Source organism: Bombus vosnesenskii, unplaced genomic scaffold (genome assembly GCF_011952255.1).
Source record: "Bombus vosnesenskii isolate JDL3184/JDL3185 unplaced genomic scaffold, Bvos_JDL3184-5_v1.1 scf7180000013348, whole genome shotgun sequence".
In the NCBI taxonomy this organism is placed as follows: Eukaryota; Metazoa; Arthropoda; class Insecta; order Hymenoptera; family Apidae; genus Bombus; species Bombus vosnesenskii.
Window position 1 is genome coordinate 232,380 of NW_022882984.1, and position 17,499 is coordinate 249,878.

Consider the following 17,499-nt stretch of genomic DNA (forward strand, 5'->3'; position numbering starts at 1 on the left):
AAATAATTATGTAATATAATTTCCGTTTACGTGCATGTTTTTAATTCGTTTAATTAAATGGAAGGTAACTAAGAAAAATGAATTGGAGTGTAAGTACGCTATTTCTGCTGATCCTGACTTTGAAAAATAGAGGCTTAAATTAATATTATTGACTGATTAACTTTCACATTCGCTTTTACTATTACATGAAACAGAAAAAGCTATGTATATGCAAAGAAAGAAACGTGTGTATATATATGTATATGTATGAAAATAATTCTAGTGATAAATTAATGTTGACCACTATGGATTTTCATATAATAAAAAAGGCTTAGGCATCCTGTTACGGTGGAAATGGTATATTTTGTTATTTATAAATTACACTTAGTCATATCACGAATTCAAAGATTCTATTGCCATTAAAAAGACTATGTACCACGGACTGGTGTCTACTCTTTTCCAATGTTTACGAGAAAGATGATAAAAAAATAACCCAAGAAATTCATACACGAAAAGCATGCAGTGAAAAACGTCTGTACAATATGTAAAATAATATATTTATTATTTACGTTTTATAACATGTCGGGTTTTGATTTTTGTATTTTCGTAAAAAAAAACTTATTGTTAGAAAGAGAAAAGGAAATATAATTGCAATTAGTATCATTTTAGCTCATTTTAATTTTAAGCGCATGCATCATGGATCCTTTATTTAATAAATTAAGTACAATATGAACAATGTTTCTTGTACTAATATGTTCGTGTTATATTGAGCGCTGTTATAAATAAATATTAATTATTTCTTATGTATGTATATAACTACGTGAGAACAAAAATATTATTACAAAAAGATGTATGCCACTGAAGAGAATACGAATACAAACTGGTAAATAAATATCTAAGTTGGAAGAATTTCTTGAATTATTTTAATAATTGCTTCATGTTATCCCATGAAGTACATAGAATGTATGCACTATATCCTGAAATTAAAAGAAAAAAGAAGAAGAAATTTGTGGGCCCAGTCGAAAAATTAGAACTTAATTATTTTTAGTATATTAGATTAGAGCATTTATTTGTTAACATGTTAACATGCGTGTATTATACTTTATCACACTATCATCTGTACATATAGATCATAAGAACTAGACATATTAGACATTTCAAATAAATTCATGATATAATTAACGAGTGTTGGTTATTTTATGTTAAAATTAAATACATTATATTGACTAAAAGGAAGATTTACATTTGAGTCAATCAGAAGTTGCATTAATCTACTCCATAAAATGAAAAACAGAAGAAGATAACGATGTTACAAATACTATTTTTTAAACTTATTTTAGAATTTAGTATCGTTTATGTCATTTTCTTTGCAATGAATGAACTTACGGAAATAAATTATTTGTTTCTTGAAAATTGAATGTTAATCATGTATTCATGTAATGAAATTGTGGAATTGATAAAAAGTGAAGTTGATTATTTTAACTTCTGATTTACTGGTATTTATTAATATAGTATAATCGGTAGAGTTTATTAATACAATATTTAAGTGTTTAGATCGAGATTAATTAGCAACCGAATTTTTAATATTTTAAGTACGTATAGTATATTTTAAGTAATCTCAAGTACAAATACAATATTATTTTCGGAGCTCTACAACTAATAAGATACTTAATCATTGGTTTTTAAATATAAAGAATATGTGATTATATTTTTACAAATTTTTAGATTTATTTTGAACTTTATTAATATATTTCTGATAGTCGTGTTCATTACCGTTCTAACGAAATTTCAATAAATAATATATTGATAACACATTTTTATAAACGTACGAATACTTTCGTGAGCAATTGTATATTATCCGGATTTCGTTTTAAATGCCACAACACGTTGAGCGGCACTCAGCTGTACCGGAAAGACGTCACGAGTGTTTGAATGTTTCAGTGCTGCCATCTGTGACGAAAGAGGACGAAATTGTACGAGACTAGCCGAATTGGTCAGTTGCGGTCGCCATTTTGTCGGGCAGTCATCGGGTACGTCGTGTTTCTTTCGGGTTGCTGTACTTTTTGGAACAAGCACCGCCGAAAAATTTGGGGTCCGGCACGTTCGTTCGCTCCCCCAAATGGCTTGTTTGAACACCCTTAAGCAGGAGATTAAAACTCTTGAGTCCGTCTTCCCTAAGAGCCATGAGAGATTTCAGATAATGTCTGCGAGTGTGGACGAACTCAGCTGCAGGTTCGTCGGTAAAAATGGGAAGAAATACGAAATACACGCCAATATTACAGTAAGTGTACCAAGCATGGATGCGATTTGAGACAGTAAATCGATTCGGAACAATCGACAGTATTTTCATTTTTATATGGATAGCGTGTTAAGTTTCGTCGCTGTCTACGACCGATCGGACAAAGAAACAATAACAGTCGTGTTGTTATTTGAGGCTTTTGACAAGAGCCATGCTCTGGAGCACGTATACCGTGTCTATTATGTACGCATTGTCCTCTCCATAGTTTCTTATTGTTCTGTACGTTTTGTTGTAGTTACGATCGATCCTTTCTCACCTCAATCAGCTAGTTTCCGTGGAGATTTTCAGACGAATTAATATTGCGCTAGAGGTCAATGTATGTCACAAATAGAGGGTAAGCCCCTCGTAATGGTATCTGTTCTCTCTGTCCATTTTTGTGTTTGCAATTTGCAACAAACAAGTTCGTTTAGAATCGGTGCCATTTAGACAGTTATATCACGATTACCAAACTACTTACTAATTTTGTGTACGCCAGATAATATTTATAGATAAATTAGATAACAATGAGCATTATCCATGTATGTACGTTCCTCTTACCATCGTTGCCATCATCGTTCGCTTTTTTGTTATGAAATTACTTTCAATTTTCATTTGACTACTCCGAAATTATAATAGTTAACATATTAATGCTAAAAGTAAATAATTGTTTATTCTTATAGCTGTTTATGTTGTTTAGAGTTGAGTTTATTAATTTGTAGCGATTAATTTTAGATTCGGATCCATGCAGAAAGTTTATTATCAGCGTGTGTAAACAATAAGTCATCGCGTATAATCGCGTGCGTTTAAAAAAAATTTAAGCTCTATGTTTCTTTTGTTATGGAGCTCTGAATGCAATTCAAAATTTACAATAGTTGTCTTTCCTTTCATTAAAGGTCGATTGTGAATAAAATTATTTAGCGTTTTAACAATTCGAGCGTATTCAAAACTATCTTTTCATCTTGCGTGTATCAAAACAAATGTTGGACTTAAAAATTTGATTCAAATAGATATTAGTGAAACGCATTATTGTTCTCGTTTTATCTATTCGTTTGTTACAAAATTGACAATTTTTGTTCATTTGTTTCATTGAGAAAATATGGTCTGGTATTGCTAATTAATAATATGTGATTTCTGTTACGCACATGCATGGACGTGCACCGACGCTGAGCTAACTGCAATTGCCGATAAATCCATATTTAAATATCCTGTATACGACCGTGATAAACATTCGCCGTGTATTATAGTTGATTTTTAATGTAATCTTTTATTTCACGAATTATCGTCGAACACAACTATTTTACAATTTAAGAATTTTCATGTCCATTATCTTTTTTGCTACAGTTTTTTTTTTAGAATCTTAAAATATTTTCTACTTTATGAGTCAGCTTTAAACACCCAATTAGGTAACTAATTTTTATCAGTAATTTTTATATGCATAACAATTGGTAAACATATTTTTTAATTTGTTAGAAGATTTTATTATTGTACACATACTTTAAAGTGGTAGTAGTTCATTTTATATTTAGACAATTTTCTGTCTTAGTTGAAATAACAAATGAACTATGTTGAGGGAAATTATAGCATTTTTTGAATAAAGTAGTTGATTGCAATATTGAGAACTATCAAGTTTATCGAAATATGTTATATAAATATTCATTATTGTTATTCAATATTATGTAAAGTAATATATCATTACATATATTACATATTATAAAAATTAAATTATGATTATTGCGGTTTTGCTTTATGAAGTGATTATATGAACTCTAATGAATGTCATAGGAAACCTATCCTTCTACACCACCAGTTTGGTTTGCGGAATCAGAGGAAACAAGTGTTACAAATGCGGTACAAATTTTAAGTACTACTACAGGCCGTGACAACCATGTCATTAATCAAGTTGGGATTCTCTTGAAAGAATTATGTAGACTGCACTCATTACCCGAACCACCCGATGTTGAACGGTTAAGGACAGCTTTGGATCCATTACGTTTAGGAGGATCGAACGAAGCAGCGGCACAAAGGATGGAAGCTGAGGATGTAGAAGATATTGATGATGATGAAGAAAGCGATGCGGAGGAAGACCTACATTTAGATATGGACGAAGGGGATGCCAATGCAAAGAGTAAGGTAAATAAAGTAACATTAAATAAAACAATTGTTTTAATATGTAGATTATACTTGTACTGTTTTATACTGATACAAATTGAATTTTTAAGGGTGAAGAAATAGAATTGGAACATCTTGCAACGTTAGAAAGGTTGAGACAAAATCAAAGACAAGATTACTTAAAAGGATCTGTCTGTGGCAGTGTGCAAGCCACAGACAGACTTATGAAAGAATTGCGCGACATTTATCGGAGTGACAGTTTCAAAAAAGGTAGTCACATGTTTTTCCATTCTATGGTTGTATTAAGACAGCTTAATAATCATATTATAAAAGGAAAATGCAGATTTATTGACATATTCAAGTATTTACTTAAATTTGTTGTAGGAATGTACAGCATAGAATTAGTAAATGACAGTTTGTATGAATGGAATGTCAGGCTGATGTGTGTTGATCCTGATTCACCTTTACACAGCGATCTCATACTTCTAAAAGAAAAGGAAGGCAAAGACAGTATTCTCCTCAACATGCTTTTTAAGGTATGTCATTAACTTGCAAGTGTTTTTATTGTATGAATTTTGTGTAAATCAAAATTATTGATTCTAGTTGTGTTTTAGATAATAAGTAATACATCATCACTTTTAAGAATCTGTTTATTATATCTTGATGTTTTAATTACGTATGATATCAATGTAGTTTGGTAAATACTTTAGAAATTTTGTTAATTCGCATGATATTGATATTTAGGTTATTGATTTTGTAAAATTAAGAAAAAATTCTTTATTCTTGTGATTGCAGGAAACTTACCCATTCGAACCCCCATTTGTCAGAGTTGTGCATCCCATGATCTCTGGTGGTTACGTCCTTATAGGAGGTGCAATTTGCATGGAACTCTTAACGAAACAAGGTTGGAGTTCAGCCTATACAGTGGAAGCAGTCATCATGCAGATTTCAGCAACACTAGTGAAGGGAAAAGCACGCATACAATTTCAAGGACCAGGTAGTGCTAGCAAAGTGTGTGGTCAGGGTCAATATAGTCTAGCCCGTGCACAACAGTCATTCAAGTCTCTTGTACAAATACATGAAAAAAATGGTAAGACGGTCATTTTATTTCTCATTTCATCATGTATGTTAAATTTTTGCAATACGAAGAATATCTGATGAGAAGATGATGAGTTTAATGTCTAGGGTTATTTAGACGATGAATTTTTCATTATCGTTATTATATAATATGTTTTTTAATGCGCGTTTCTTTAACGATATTGACTTAAATAATTTGGGAAGGATAATTTTAGAAACATATGCTGCTTTTTTTTTCCTTTCCTTTTCTTTTTAATATAACGTCGATATTTATACGTTATATTACTATTTGCATTCCTAACTTGAGGTTTAACGATGCAATCCTATAAGATTCTGTTATGTTAGTAAGTCTTTGTATCACATGGCTCTTAATCTTTTACTTTTGACGTATGTTTTTCCATCTCTTTCTGAAATACTTGTTTCTGAAATATCTATATACATGGTATTATGTTGTTATATATTCCTATAGGTTGGTTTACCCCTCCAAAAGAGGATGGCTAATGAACATGAATCACGAAGAAAGAAAAGTTTGACGCGTGCTTATGGCTGAGACTTTAATTCGGTGTGTGCCCAACAAATAATTGTTACGATAATGATTTGATACACAAAACACAACATTAACTAGGTAATTTAAGATACTGAATTAATCTAATGCATAATTCCATTTATAGCTGAAAAGGCTGCCGCGCAAACAGTGAAGTGTTTGATTATGTATGCATAGATTTTTCAGTAATTAGTGATTAAATCGCCAATCGCATTTGTGAATGTGAGATGTAATCATTTTTATCTGGAATTGATTCTTACGTTTGGAATTACTAAGGATCATAATTATTCCAAATAACATTAATCTTAGTTCTTTTTTCGTGAGTACACATGTTGTACGTACGTACGAAACAGTGTAAACATTCTCTGTGAAAATGCGTTTGCGCAATCCGTGCTTCCTTTCTTTCAACAGAGGGAACACGACGATTATCAACTTAGATAGTTATATTGACAATTTTTCTAAGTGTTTTTTTATCATTGTGAGCTTTCATTCGTTCCATTCTATCTTATTATATCTTAATTTTTTCATCGTGCAATTCATAAGTAAGTTTGTTTGGACATATACATTTGTTAAAAGTAGACAGTAAACGAATCTGATATGAGAATAGCGATGTTTCTGGGGGTAAAGCGAATTTTGCTATTACCTTTTGTATTTACTCGATGCTTTCATTCATTGATCAACATGATTCGATAATGTGAACGAGCACACAACTAAATCATCACAGTTCTAGAGTATTTCGAGATAGTATATGATTTTAAGCAAATTAACATCACATACAATGAGGCTTTAAAGGTTATAGTATTACTTGTAATTCTACATATTATGCAAAAGATGAAAATTCACGAATGATTCAATTTGACAGACTAATGAAATTATATATTTTCTTTTATCAAGTAGAAACTTTTTACATTTTTATTTTGTTAGATATTAAAATAATAAACGTATATATTTCTAATGCTTTACGTTGTCAGCTTTCTAATTATTCATATTTAATCTTTAACTAATCTTTATTTGAGGTTGCATTCTGCAAAATATTTTATAATTTACGTTTTAATTGTCAAACATTCTTATAAATAAAGAAATCGTATAGCAATACTAGGTAGTATGTATTTCCTTAACATAATTGACTACTATATAGTTAAGGGTTGTATAGATGTACAGATACACGTTCGTGTGTTAATTTCTCGAAACTAATGTTCTTCGAAGTCCATATTATTTTTTCTTGAATCTAAAACTAAAAGTATGCAAAACAATGTAGGATTCACCATTTGGTTGTGTGCTTCGTTTGTCAAGCTACTTTTGTTATATCGTTTACAAAGCGGTTGATGTGTGCTTGAGATTGATATGAAGGTTTGGTCTGTATGTTGGGCGTACGCTCAAGCGAATTTTTAGTGGTATTCTATATACATATATATACACATAAATATATATCGTGACAATTTATTTGCAATTGAAGCTCTATTTACACGACGTATCGAACGTGAAATTACGCGAGTAATTGTCGAAATTTCTTTGTGCCACAGTAGAGTTTACACTGGCCAGTTAAAGGAAACGATAAGGCATAACAAGCGAACACGCGTACATTAAAGGCACCATTAGGATCGCGAAAAACGAATTACCGCTTCTTAAGAAAAAAAAAAAATTATATACACATGTATTATTGCACATGTATTTGAAATTTACGAGACTATGCTATCCTCGTGCGTTTTTCTTCGTGAAAACATTTTCTTCTAACTGAACGGGTATCGTTCCCTTGTCTATAAAAGAAACAAACAATTATGGACTTCCGGTTCTTTTTTCACGATGACTTCATCCCTAGTTAACGATAGTAGTCGATAAAAATTATTATCCTTGTATGGCAAAGACCGATGGCCAAACTATTGCGTATACGTTTATTAACAAGCGAATTTCTACATTTTTAAAAACGATTGCTTTTCATATACTCGATATATCTTGATTCCACTCCCAGAACGTCTATGCGAAATGTTTCGTACATACATACATACGTACATGAAACGCGACGTACATTTTACAAGGATACATACACATACAGACACACATGCACGCACGCACGCATGCACGCACGCACGCACATGAGCGCGCGCGTAAACACACACACACACACACACACACACACTCTACACACGTCATATTATACAGAGATATACATTTACATGCGTGCATATAATGCATTCATAACACATGCTCCGATTCGTGTATATAAATATACATATTCCGTTCCTTGTGTTTCATCTTCGTACGTTGTACATATGCAAATTTGTATCAATTAGTCGACGATCACTGCGCTATTGTATTTATAAATTGGAAAAAAAAATATGGATTTGATAGGTACGTGAATTTCAACGAATAATATAATATTTTCATCGTGTAATTTAAATAATTGTAACTAATTTTTTTGAATGTTCGACACACCGAATTGCACGGGAAAATATAATACGTATCTCAGTTTATGTCTGTGAGGTTGTTCAACAAACAACGGTACGAAGATGAAGCGGTACATATGTTATTGGCAATAACGCATGTACGATGCATCCGTAAATATAATTATTGGAATAATCGAGCGAAGTAGCATGGGTCAATAGTTTCTTTTTCGTGGTGTAATTAAAGGAAAAAGAAGAAAAAAGTAAAGCAAAAAGAAAATAAGAAATCGTTTGTGAAATTCGTGCGAGCAGTTTCGTAATAAAATCTAGATTCTTAAGTATAGGTGTACAATCGATGAGCTCATTGTCAGTGGGTATCAATGATTTGTACAGCCGCACCTGACTGACACTGAGTGATGGTTGTTTTGACGTCGTTAACCGTTATGTTCTTTGTCAAAAGAAGAAAAAAAAAAAACAAAAAAGAAGAAAAATAACTTTTCATTTCTTTCGCGTTTGTTAAGTTTTTCTTTCCTTTTAAGAATTTGCGGAGCGTATATTGTAAGCAGCCACGTGGCCTGTATATTTTTGCTACAAATATCGTTGGTAGTACCCGTTTTTAAAAATTAAACGTTCTTACGTTTCTTCTTATTATTATAAAAGTAATTACTATTATCTCTCTCTTTTTTCTTTCATATAACTCATTCGAAGTTCTTAGAGAAACTAAAAGAGCTGATGAAATATTGACGTAATAAGATCGATTAAAAGCGAATTATATTTAATGGTTTATATCAATTATCCGTAAATCCACGCTCGTTTTTCTTAGCTGTTAAACGAGACGAACTCCTTCGCAGATGCAGAAGTAATGAGAAGTTTTGTAAAAAAAAAAAAAAAAAGCACACGAAGTGTGTATTTTTTATTTGATCGTTACTAATATTCGATGAAATACACGAATACAAATTCGAATATGCACGAATTTGCAAATCGAAGTCCTGGCTCTTTTGTTATTTGTTACAATTTATTAAAAAGATATCTTACGAGTTTACCAACGATGGAAATGGATGGAAAAAGATATCAAGCAAAATTTCTCCTTACTTTTGCATCGAAATTACAATATAATTTACAAAAAGGAAATATACTGTGTTTCTTTGATCAAAATAGATCGAATTTCCCTTTGGTTGTAATTACAAAGAAAACGGTGAAGAATAGCGCGTTGAAACAAAAGCGTAGTAAGTAAAAGTAAATGATTTTTTACGGATTCGCTTCTTAAATAACGAGAGTAGTTTGTATATTTGCGATATGCTTGAACGAAACTTTGAATTTTTCACGATGATTTTACAATGAACTGTCGATTTGAAGACTGGTTTAAAAAAGAAATGAAAACACTTCTTGCGTTCCTTTTTCCACTCTTAAGATTTGTGCGTTATCACGACGTTCTATTCTCTAATTGCTATGGGCGAGTAACCGAACGCTAAACGATCGGCCTGTATCGTAATGAAAGCTCTATTTTTTATGTATTTGATTTCGTGTAAAATATAGGACGATACTGGTGTTTCCGGTTAAACAGATCGGAAGAAAGATTTGCGAATATAAATGTGCCTAGTTTTCGAATGTATTTGTGGCAAAAATGGTGAATTTGTTATTAGAGGGTCTCAAGTTCTCCCTTGCTTTCCCGACACCGTGCTTTTCTAAAAATTTTTCTAAAAAGTAGCTTTTCTTAATCCATTAAAGGCCAACATTCCATTTGCAATTTATTTGCGGTCGGTTTACTTGTATTTGAATTCTGTCTTTTAACATTATGATTATAAAAAGGATTTGTAAGCATTTATGTAATATTTTTTTGCTCGCTATTTCTTTTTCCATTTAGATCCTACAACTTTATAAAATTCAAATTTAATTATTCGTGGCGTTATAAGGAATTTTGCATTGAACACCGGCGTTGCCAATATGCGTAGTGTTCCGATATATATTTAGCCTGACAAAGGACAAATCAACGTTGCAAGTTACTTTCTCCGATCTTGCACATTGTTTCACTGCCCGGTTCTTGATGGTTTAATTCTTTTACTCGTCTTTTTTCCCCATTAGGGACGGGGAGCAGACTATCATTTTCAGCCAAATTTCTGTCTAGCCAAACAGTGTCTTTTTACAAAAACCGACAAAGATAGGATACGTAGAATAAATGAAGAAAAAAGACAAAGAACAATCATTACACACGACTTTCCCTATCCACTGTATCTGCCTATTCAATTAATGAGTTAATCGATGAATAAAACAAAGTGAAATCGGCTCGCTATCTATGATCTTAAGGTGGTCTTACGCGTCTTAGGAACAAAAGAAAAGTAAAGATTAGCCGTCACGTAATGTATATCTCGTTAAGCGAATATTTCGATATTTCTAGCATAAACGAAGATTATACTTTGTCTCTTTCTCTCTCCTCCTCCTACTCCATACACATGCACACCTACACATAGAGCTACAAGACACAGAAAATAAAGAATTTCGATAATAAAGGCAAAAAAAAAGATGGTTCTTTTGATGCCAGTTAATTTTCTTCATTCCCCCTTTATTTCTTCAACGATGAGATAATACGTATAATAATAATAATAATAAATACGATTCTTTTATACGATCTATCGTAAATTCTGCTTTTGTAATTTTATTTTATCAATAGCACTTTTTAGCAAAAGATACACGGAGAAAATTTTCTTTATTGATTTTTGCTGTAATTCCTTCGATAACGTTTTGTCGAAAAAGATATATTTATGACTTTTGACAACTCCAATTGTATTTCGATCGATAACGCTCGATATCGCAAAGCAGCTTAGATAATATTCATATTTAAACGCGTAAATGTCCTGGATGTGTCGTAACGAATCGAGCGAACGAAAACAGTTGCAAATTTACCACGAACAATGGAACAACCACTCGATTAATCAACGCGCGAGTACAATGTTGTTACGTCGCGTAACACTACCTAGCCGAGGCCACACACCGCTGGCAATATGGCAACCAGATGTCTTCGGATACTTCCAGCGTATCTTCCATGATTTCAAGGACCTTCCATAAATCACATAGATTTCCTAGAAAAGGTCCTTCAAACGAAACAAACATCTGGTTCGGAGGAATTTCTAGAGACTATTGTCTACCACGGCTTAACAAGGGAAAGTCAGTTTTTGTCACGTCCGCTGCAACTTTCCTCCCACTAACCGCTTTCTCTCGAGGGCGGTCAAGACCATTCGTCTAACCAATTAAAAACGAAGCCTATTCCCTCACTCTCCTAAATAACATCGGCACCAACGAATCCGATGGTCCCGTGCGCTAGACACACTCATCCTTAGCTCTCCTCCGAGACAGCATCGTCTCCCAAGAGTACTGTTTTTGCATCCTTCGAACGGTCAACATCCTTCGAGCGGGTATACACACCCGCAGATCACTCAGTCACTCACTCATCGCGTACATACGCACCAGTGTAACTATCCTCGTTATAAGTTGTGGAATAAACGGTGAAATATAACTTACTACTGTGTCATATTCAAATCAACCACCTCTGTTATCCTAAACGAAACAGGGGAACGACTACTTCGCGGCGTCGATTCACCGAATCGTAGCGAGGCGTTTCTCGCTGACGCGTTTTCCTCGCGACCGCGTCTCTCCGCGAACGGTCGTAACAAATGTCGTAATAATTGGGAGCATTGGAGGGACCGCGGAGGGCTTCCGCTGCCCTTCCGGATGACGCGGTGCTCGCAGGACACGGAATACCTGCAGAAAATCGGAAGAGAGGCGACGAACACATGTCACCACTGCGGTGAGGGTGTCACGTAATTTTTGGGTTGGTCGGTGGAAATAAAATATAGTTGAGTCGTAACACAACTATTTACTTGGTTTTAATCAATCTCTATTATGAATTCAGCAATCACAATGTATCACGCACTGAATTAACAGAAATCACAATTCACTCCAACCACGTTATGTAAGACTTAGTTACAACGATACGTTAAGTACGCGACTTATAAGAGTAGAGACCGACATAGATATGTTGACTATTCTAAGGATACAGAATAAGTGAAGTCTTACCGACGATACCGTGTCTGAGGAAAGCTAGGGGTGGGTGTGTCTAAGGACACGGGACTATCGGATTTGTTGATGACGATTTTGGTTAAGGAAGCGAGGGCAGTAGACACCGTCTCCGATTGGATAATAGGACGGTTGGTGGACCAGGAAGGGTTTTAGCCGCCCTCGTGAGAAAGTTGCTAACGGAACATATCAGATGTGAAGAAAACCAACTTTCTAAGCTAACACGTGGTAGACAATAAACGTAAAGGGAAATTTAAGACAGGAAATACTCGCTTGGTCCGAAGGACCTTAACTATAAAAATGCCAAGGCCCCCTGGTGGGCACTTAAGACTATCGAGAGTGCGCGCCAAGGATATGCAGACATCTGGGTGCCATCCTGTCCGTGGTGTGTGGCCTGGTCTCTGATATGAATTGACGTTACAAGGGCAAGGACACGGCCCAGCACACGTTGCGATTTTGTCCAGCGTGGGAGGCCCCACGTCGTATTCTACTAGCTAGCGATTGGCAACGGATTAGACCCCTCGTCAGTTGCGAAAGCGATGTTGAGGGGGCAACAAGAGTTGCTCGCAGTCCGTTTATATCGCGAAAACGTAATGCTCGTAAAGGAACGAACAGAGCGGGAGAGCGTGAGAGCGTCTTACCCTTGCAGGGTTCCTCGCAAGGACGACCCTGCGCTACCCAAGGAATGCTCCCTCGGACAGGAGAAGACGCAGGAGTGCTCCGGCAGTAATTCGAAAGAGGTGCCGGGGCATCTCAGCCGAGCATCAGGCGGTCCACCGTGGGGTTTTAGTCGGTAAAGTCTGACACTGTTACGTTTTGTTTGGCTCGTTTTGGTTGTGTTGCCGTTAATTTTTGAATTCAGGTTAAATTGTAGCGTTGTCCGTTGTTTAATGCGATTGGCAATTGAACTCTGCTACGCGCAGGAGTACTGGCACGGGAGAGGATTAAAGTTGGTGAAAATAAATGTTCGCTTAATCCTATTATATTATTAGACAAATATTCTTCACGAAAAAAAAATGTTTATTCGTATTCTAATTGGATATTGACAGAATTGTCGTTGAAATTTCGAATACTCGAAGTTACAATCGTTCGTAATACGTTTTCCGTCTCATAAATTAATTTGATAGATTTTCAAATTTTACAAATAATTTACAAATTGACAAATACAAACACGTCGATTAATAAGACTAACAAGAACTGGAAACTAACGAAACAAAAAACTAAAAGCTAAAGAACTAAAGGACTGAAGAACTTAAGAACTGAGAGCAAAAACTAAGAGCTGAAAAGATAAGGAACGAAAGAATCGAAAGGCAAAGGAATTGAGAAATTAAGAGCTAAAGGAATTGAGAATTAATCGCTATGAACAAGGAAATTACTTGCTAAGAATTGGAGAACTGATCGCCAAGAACCAAGGAATTAATCACCAAGAACTGACGAACTAATCACACAAAACTGAGGAATTAACTACTCCGAACTAAGGAATTATTTCTTCTTTCTTCTATGTCGCTACGCTTATTTATATTTAGGTCTTCCGTGGAGGGATCGTCGTGTGACGGGTTATTCCGCGGGGGTTGTCAGGCTCGAATTTGCTTTCTATACAAATTGTTAAAATTTATTTAAATTTCAAATTGGAACGCTCACTCGCGCTATTGGTAGTTTTAGTCTACGTTACGGCGCGTGTGCAGCGCGGGATGTGACAACACTATCCCGCCGCTTGCCAGAAGAGCGAGGTGTGTCGATGAGGATTTCCCCACGTATAAAAAAAAAGAACATTGTCGTAACGGAGCTACTAAGCGACGAAGAAATTTTGCAGAGTTATTTCATTCATCGCTGGATGAGAATAATTATGCTAAAAAGCATAAAAATATTTCCGCATGATCGTTTGATTATCGATCATTCTAAGAGAATTATACTTTCGTTATTTTTAAAAGTATCGATTCAAGCATCTTTTTGCATTTGGGAAATGAAACGAAGAAGCTTTGTAAATTTTTATTTGTTTATGCGAAAGTTGTCCCAAAAGAATGTACGCGTTGTGACCAACGATAAGGTCGCTTGAAACTTTAACGTTGGAACTTGGAATCTTCTAAACTGTAGGTGAATAGAATACAAATTTGGGAAATCATGTCAAAACATCCGCTGTTTCTACTTTCCTCGAGTTTCTTTTATGGAATCGTATTGAAACTGTGATAGGCAAAACTTTGGATATTTGGAATATATTTCGCTTTTTATTGATTGGAAGAACGTTCGAAATAATGCCACGAACGAAGCTATTTTTCGATAATAAAAATTCCGTACTGTATCATTTAAAAAATAAATGAACGATAAAGGATACGAACAAAAGACGAACGTACTGAAATGCATAATTTTCTCTTGTTTTAGTAAATCAAGGGATACTTGTTCGTGGCAGAGGCATATCTTTCAAGTTCCTTACGACACGGTTAAGAAACAAATTCGTTCTTTGTTTAAATCACAGTTCGCAATGGGGACAAAATGACAATTTAACGTTTAATCTCAAGAAACGAGGGTAAATTCTACAAAACAAGCTGCTAATTAGAAAGGTACAAATTAAATTGGTGTTCTGACGTTGCAGTATTTGCCTGCTACATATTTACTCAGTTTATTCCTTAATGACATGCTTGCAAATGATAAAAGTGCTTTTTAAACTTTGAAAACTCGTCACCGGCAAGTCTGCTCGTTTATTCTCTTCGTATCGCTATTTCTTACGATTTTAATACGATTTATAAAAGAAGTTTCGTGTTTTATTTCGTACGGATCGTACGGTGGATTAAATTTTTTAATATTTCGGTGAAACAAATTCCATAGAATTGTGGAATTCTATAGAATTTACGCGACTTATTATAATAACACAGTAACATCTCCATGAAATCAATTTTTACCATCTTGCAATTTTTGAATCTTAAAAATTGAATCTTAAATTACGAATTATCCATATACGTATATCTATATAAATTAGATCTTTTTGAAATGAAAATATTTCTCCATTTTACTTGCTATCTCTTTCACTTCGATTCTGTTACGCCGGGCGACTCTCTGCCTGGCCCAGGTCACACACCGCGGGCCAGACGGACACCGGATGTCCGCTCTTCCGTACGGCGTACCCTCCATAGCCTTAAGCACCCGTCATAAACCCGAGTAGCTTGCCTGCTAAGGTCCTTCAGACCCAACAAATGTCTTTTTCTAAATCAGTTTCTAAAGACTATTGTTTACTCGGCTTGACACGGGAAAGTTAGTTTTTCTCACGTACGATGCTACCCACTAGCAACTTTCTATCGAGGGCGGTTAAGATCCTTCCTAGTCCACCAACCTTCGCTTATCCAATCCGAGGCAATGTATACTGCCCTCACTTCCTGACCTAAAATGGCACGAACAAATCCGATGGTCCCGTGCGCTAGACACACCCATCGCTAGTTTTCCATCGTCACTCAACTTCACTTCTTCTACATCGTTGGAAAAGTCAACTACCAAGTCTAAAGCTAATGCCTATCGGGGCAGTCTAAGCATAACGCGAGAGTCGGTTCTCGGTATTGTCGAGCATACATCTCCTCTACTAAATATATTATAGTGCTACGTCCACTAATACGCTAAATCCAATTATAAGAGCCCTGCTCTAACGTACATATCTATCTTATCTTCGTGCGATAAGTGATTATCTATTTATCTATGCTCATCGGTGTAATCTAAGTGTTGGAAATATATTATTTATAATTCTGTGAATCACAGTGTTATACAAACTCAATCACCTCTATTATCTCAACGGAGATCAGGGGATCGATCAATTCGTGGTGTCGATTGTTATAATCGTAACGGGAATTTACGACTCCCGTTGACGTCTCTCCCCGCGATTGGTCGAATAAACAGATTCTATAATTTTACCATAGAAACGAACTTTCGATTCATAAAAATCTATTTTGCGTCCCTAATTGTTATAGCGGTCTTCTATAAAGTATTACTCTAATACACTTTGTTTCGCTATCTCGACGAAGCCTTTGATAATTGTCTTGTTTCCAGACACTTTTATGAAACGTATGACGTACTTGACTTGCTCTTTCCGACAATTTCGCGTTTACTTTTGCGCGTTGCCTTATCGTTGATCGATCAAATGATTCAAATCATTAGAGATTGAAAAATGAAATTCAAGTGGAAGCAATTATCGTTGCGATTTAATTAACCGTTACAGGGAATCTCGTTGAGGATTTTTTGTTTCGTCGACACGAGAAAAACATTGGTTTTGTGCGAAATGACGCGCGGTGCACACGAACGAAAAACCAGCGAATCGTTGGCCGGACACGAAGTAGTAAAGAGAGGAAAAAGTCGGCCAGTAGAAGTCGTATATAATGATCGTATCGCGTTAGGAGGTTGTTACCGCGAGTGGCGTCCACGCGCGAAAATCTTCTCTCCGGTATTGCTAATGAGATGCAGCATTTGTCTTACCTCGAACGGCTCCTTAAATCCAACGACCTTCGACCGCTATTATTGTTTTATCAAATCCATTAATTATTCGTTACCTCGTACCGATCAAATAGAACGGTATACAGCAAAAATTTGTTGGGTGTTAGAAATGTATCGGGTTGGCGACTGAGTGATAGCGGATTTTGTCATTAGGTGGTGTTACGCCATGCGGCTTGCCATAGATCATATTCTTCACTGTCGGTCGCGGCACTATAATGTCGCAGACGGATCGTCGCGGCTGCCCGGCAAAATAAACATTGTGGTGGCAAGCGCATGGTTCATTAAGCAGAGCGACCTCCAGAAACGTCGATTCGTGGCCGTTATTTTATCTGGCCTAAAAGAATGTGGCGTGATCCGAAGGTAGTGGGGGTCGCCTTCCAGAAAGAATCAGAACGTTTCGAGAAGCCAAACAGTCTACACATATCTTGTATCGCGCATTACATAGTCACATTTCTTTTTGTTTTCCATTTATATTTTTCTAGTTAATAAGTTGTTGCAATAAATATTAATTTAGTTGTGTTAATTCTGTGAAATTTCATTGAACTACCCTTATTATCATAACCGAAATAAGGGAATCGATCAGTTCGTGG

General features: G+C 35.2%; 1 protein-coding gene across 1 annotated transcript; it reads left to right on the top strand.

Moving 5' to 3' along the window:
* Positions 1-1,959: 1,959 nt before the first annotated feature.
* LOC117236317 (ubiquitin-conjugating enzyme E2 Q2) lies at positions 1,960-7,629 on the top strand. Its single transcript, XM_033499154.1, has 6 exons — positions 1,960-2,260; positions 4,040-4,387; positions 4,477-4,636; positions 4,751-4,902; positions 5,162-5,456; positions 5,913-7,629. The coding sequence occupies exons 1-6, from the start codon at positions 2,099-2,101 to the stop codon at positions 5,942-5,944; spliced, it is 1,149 nt and encodes a 382-aa protein (XP_033355045.1). The 5' UTR covers positions 1,960-2,098; the 3' UTR covers positions 5,945-7,629.
* Positions 7,630-17,499: the final 9,870 nt, after the last annotated feature.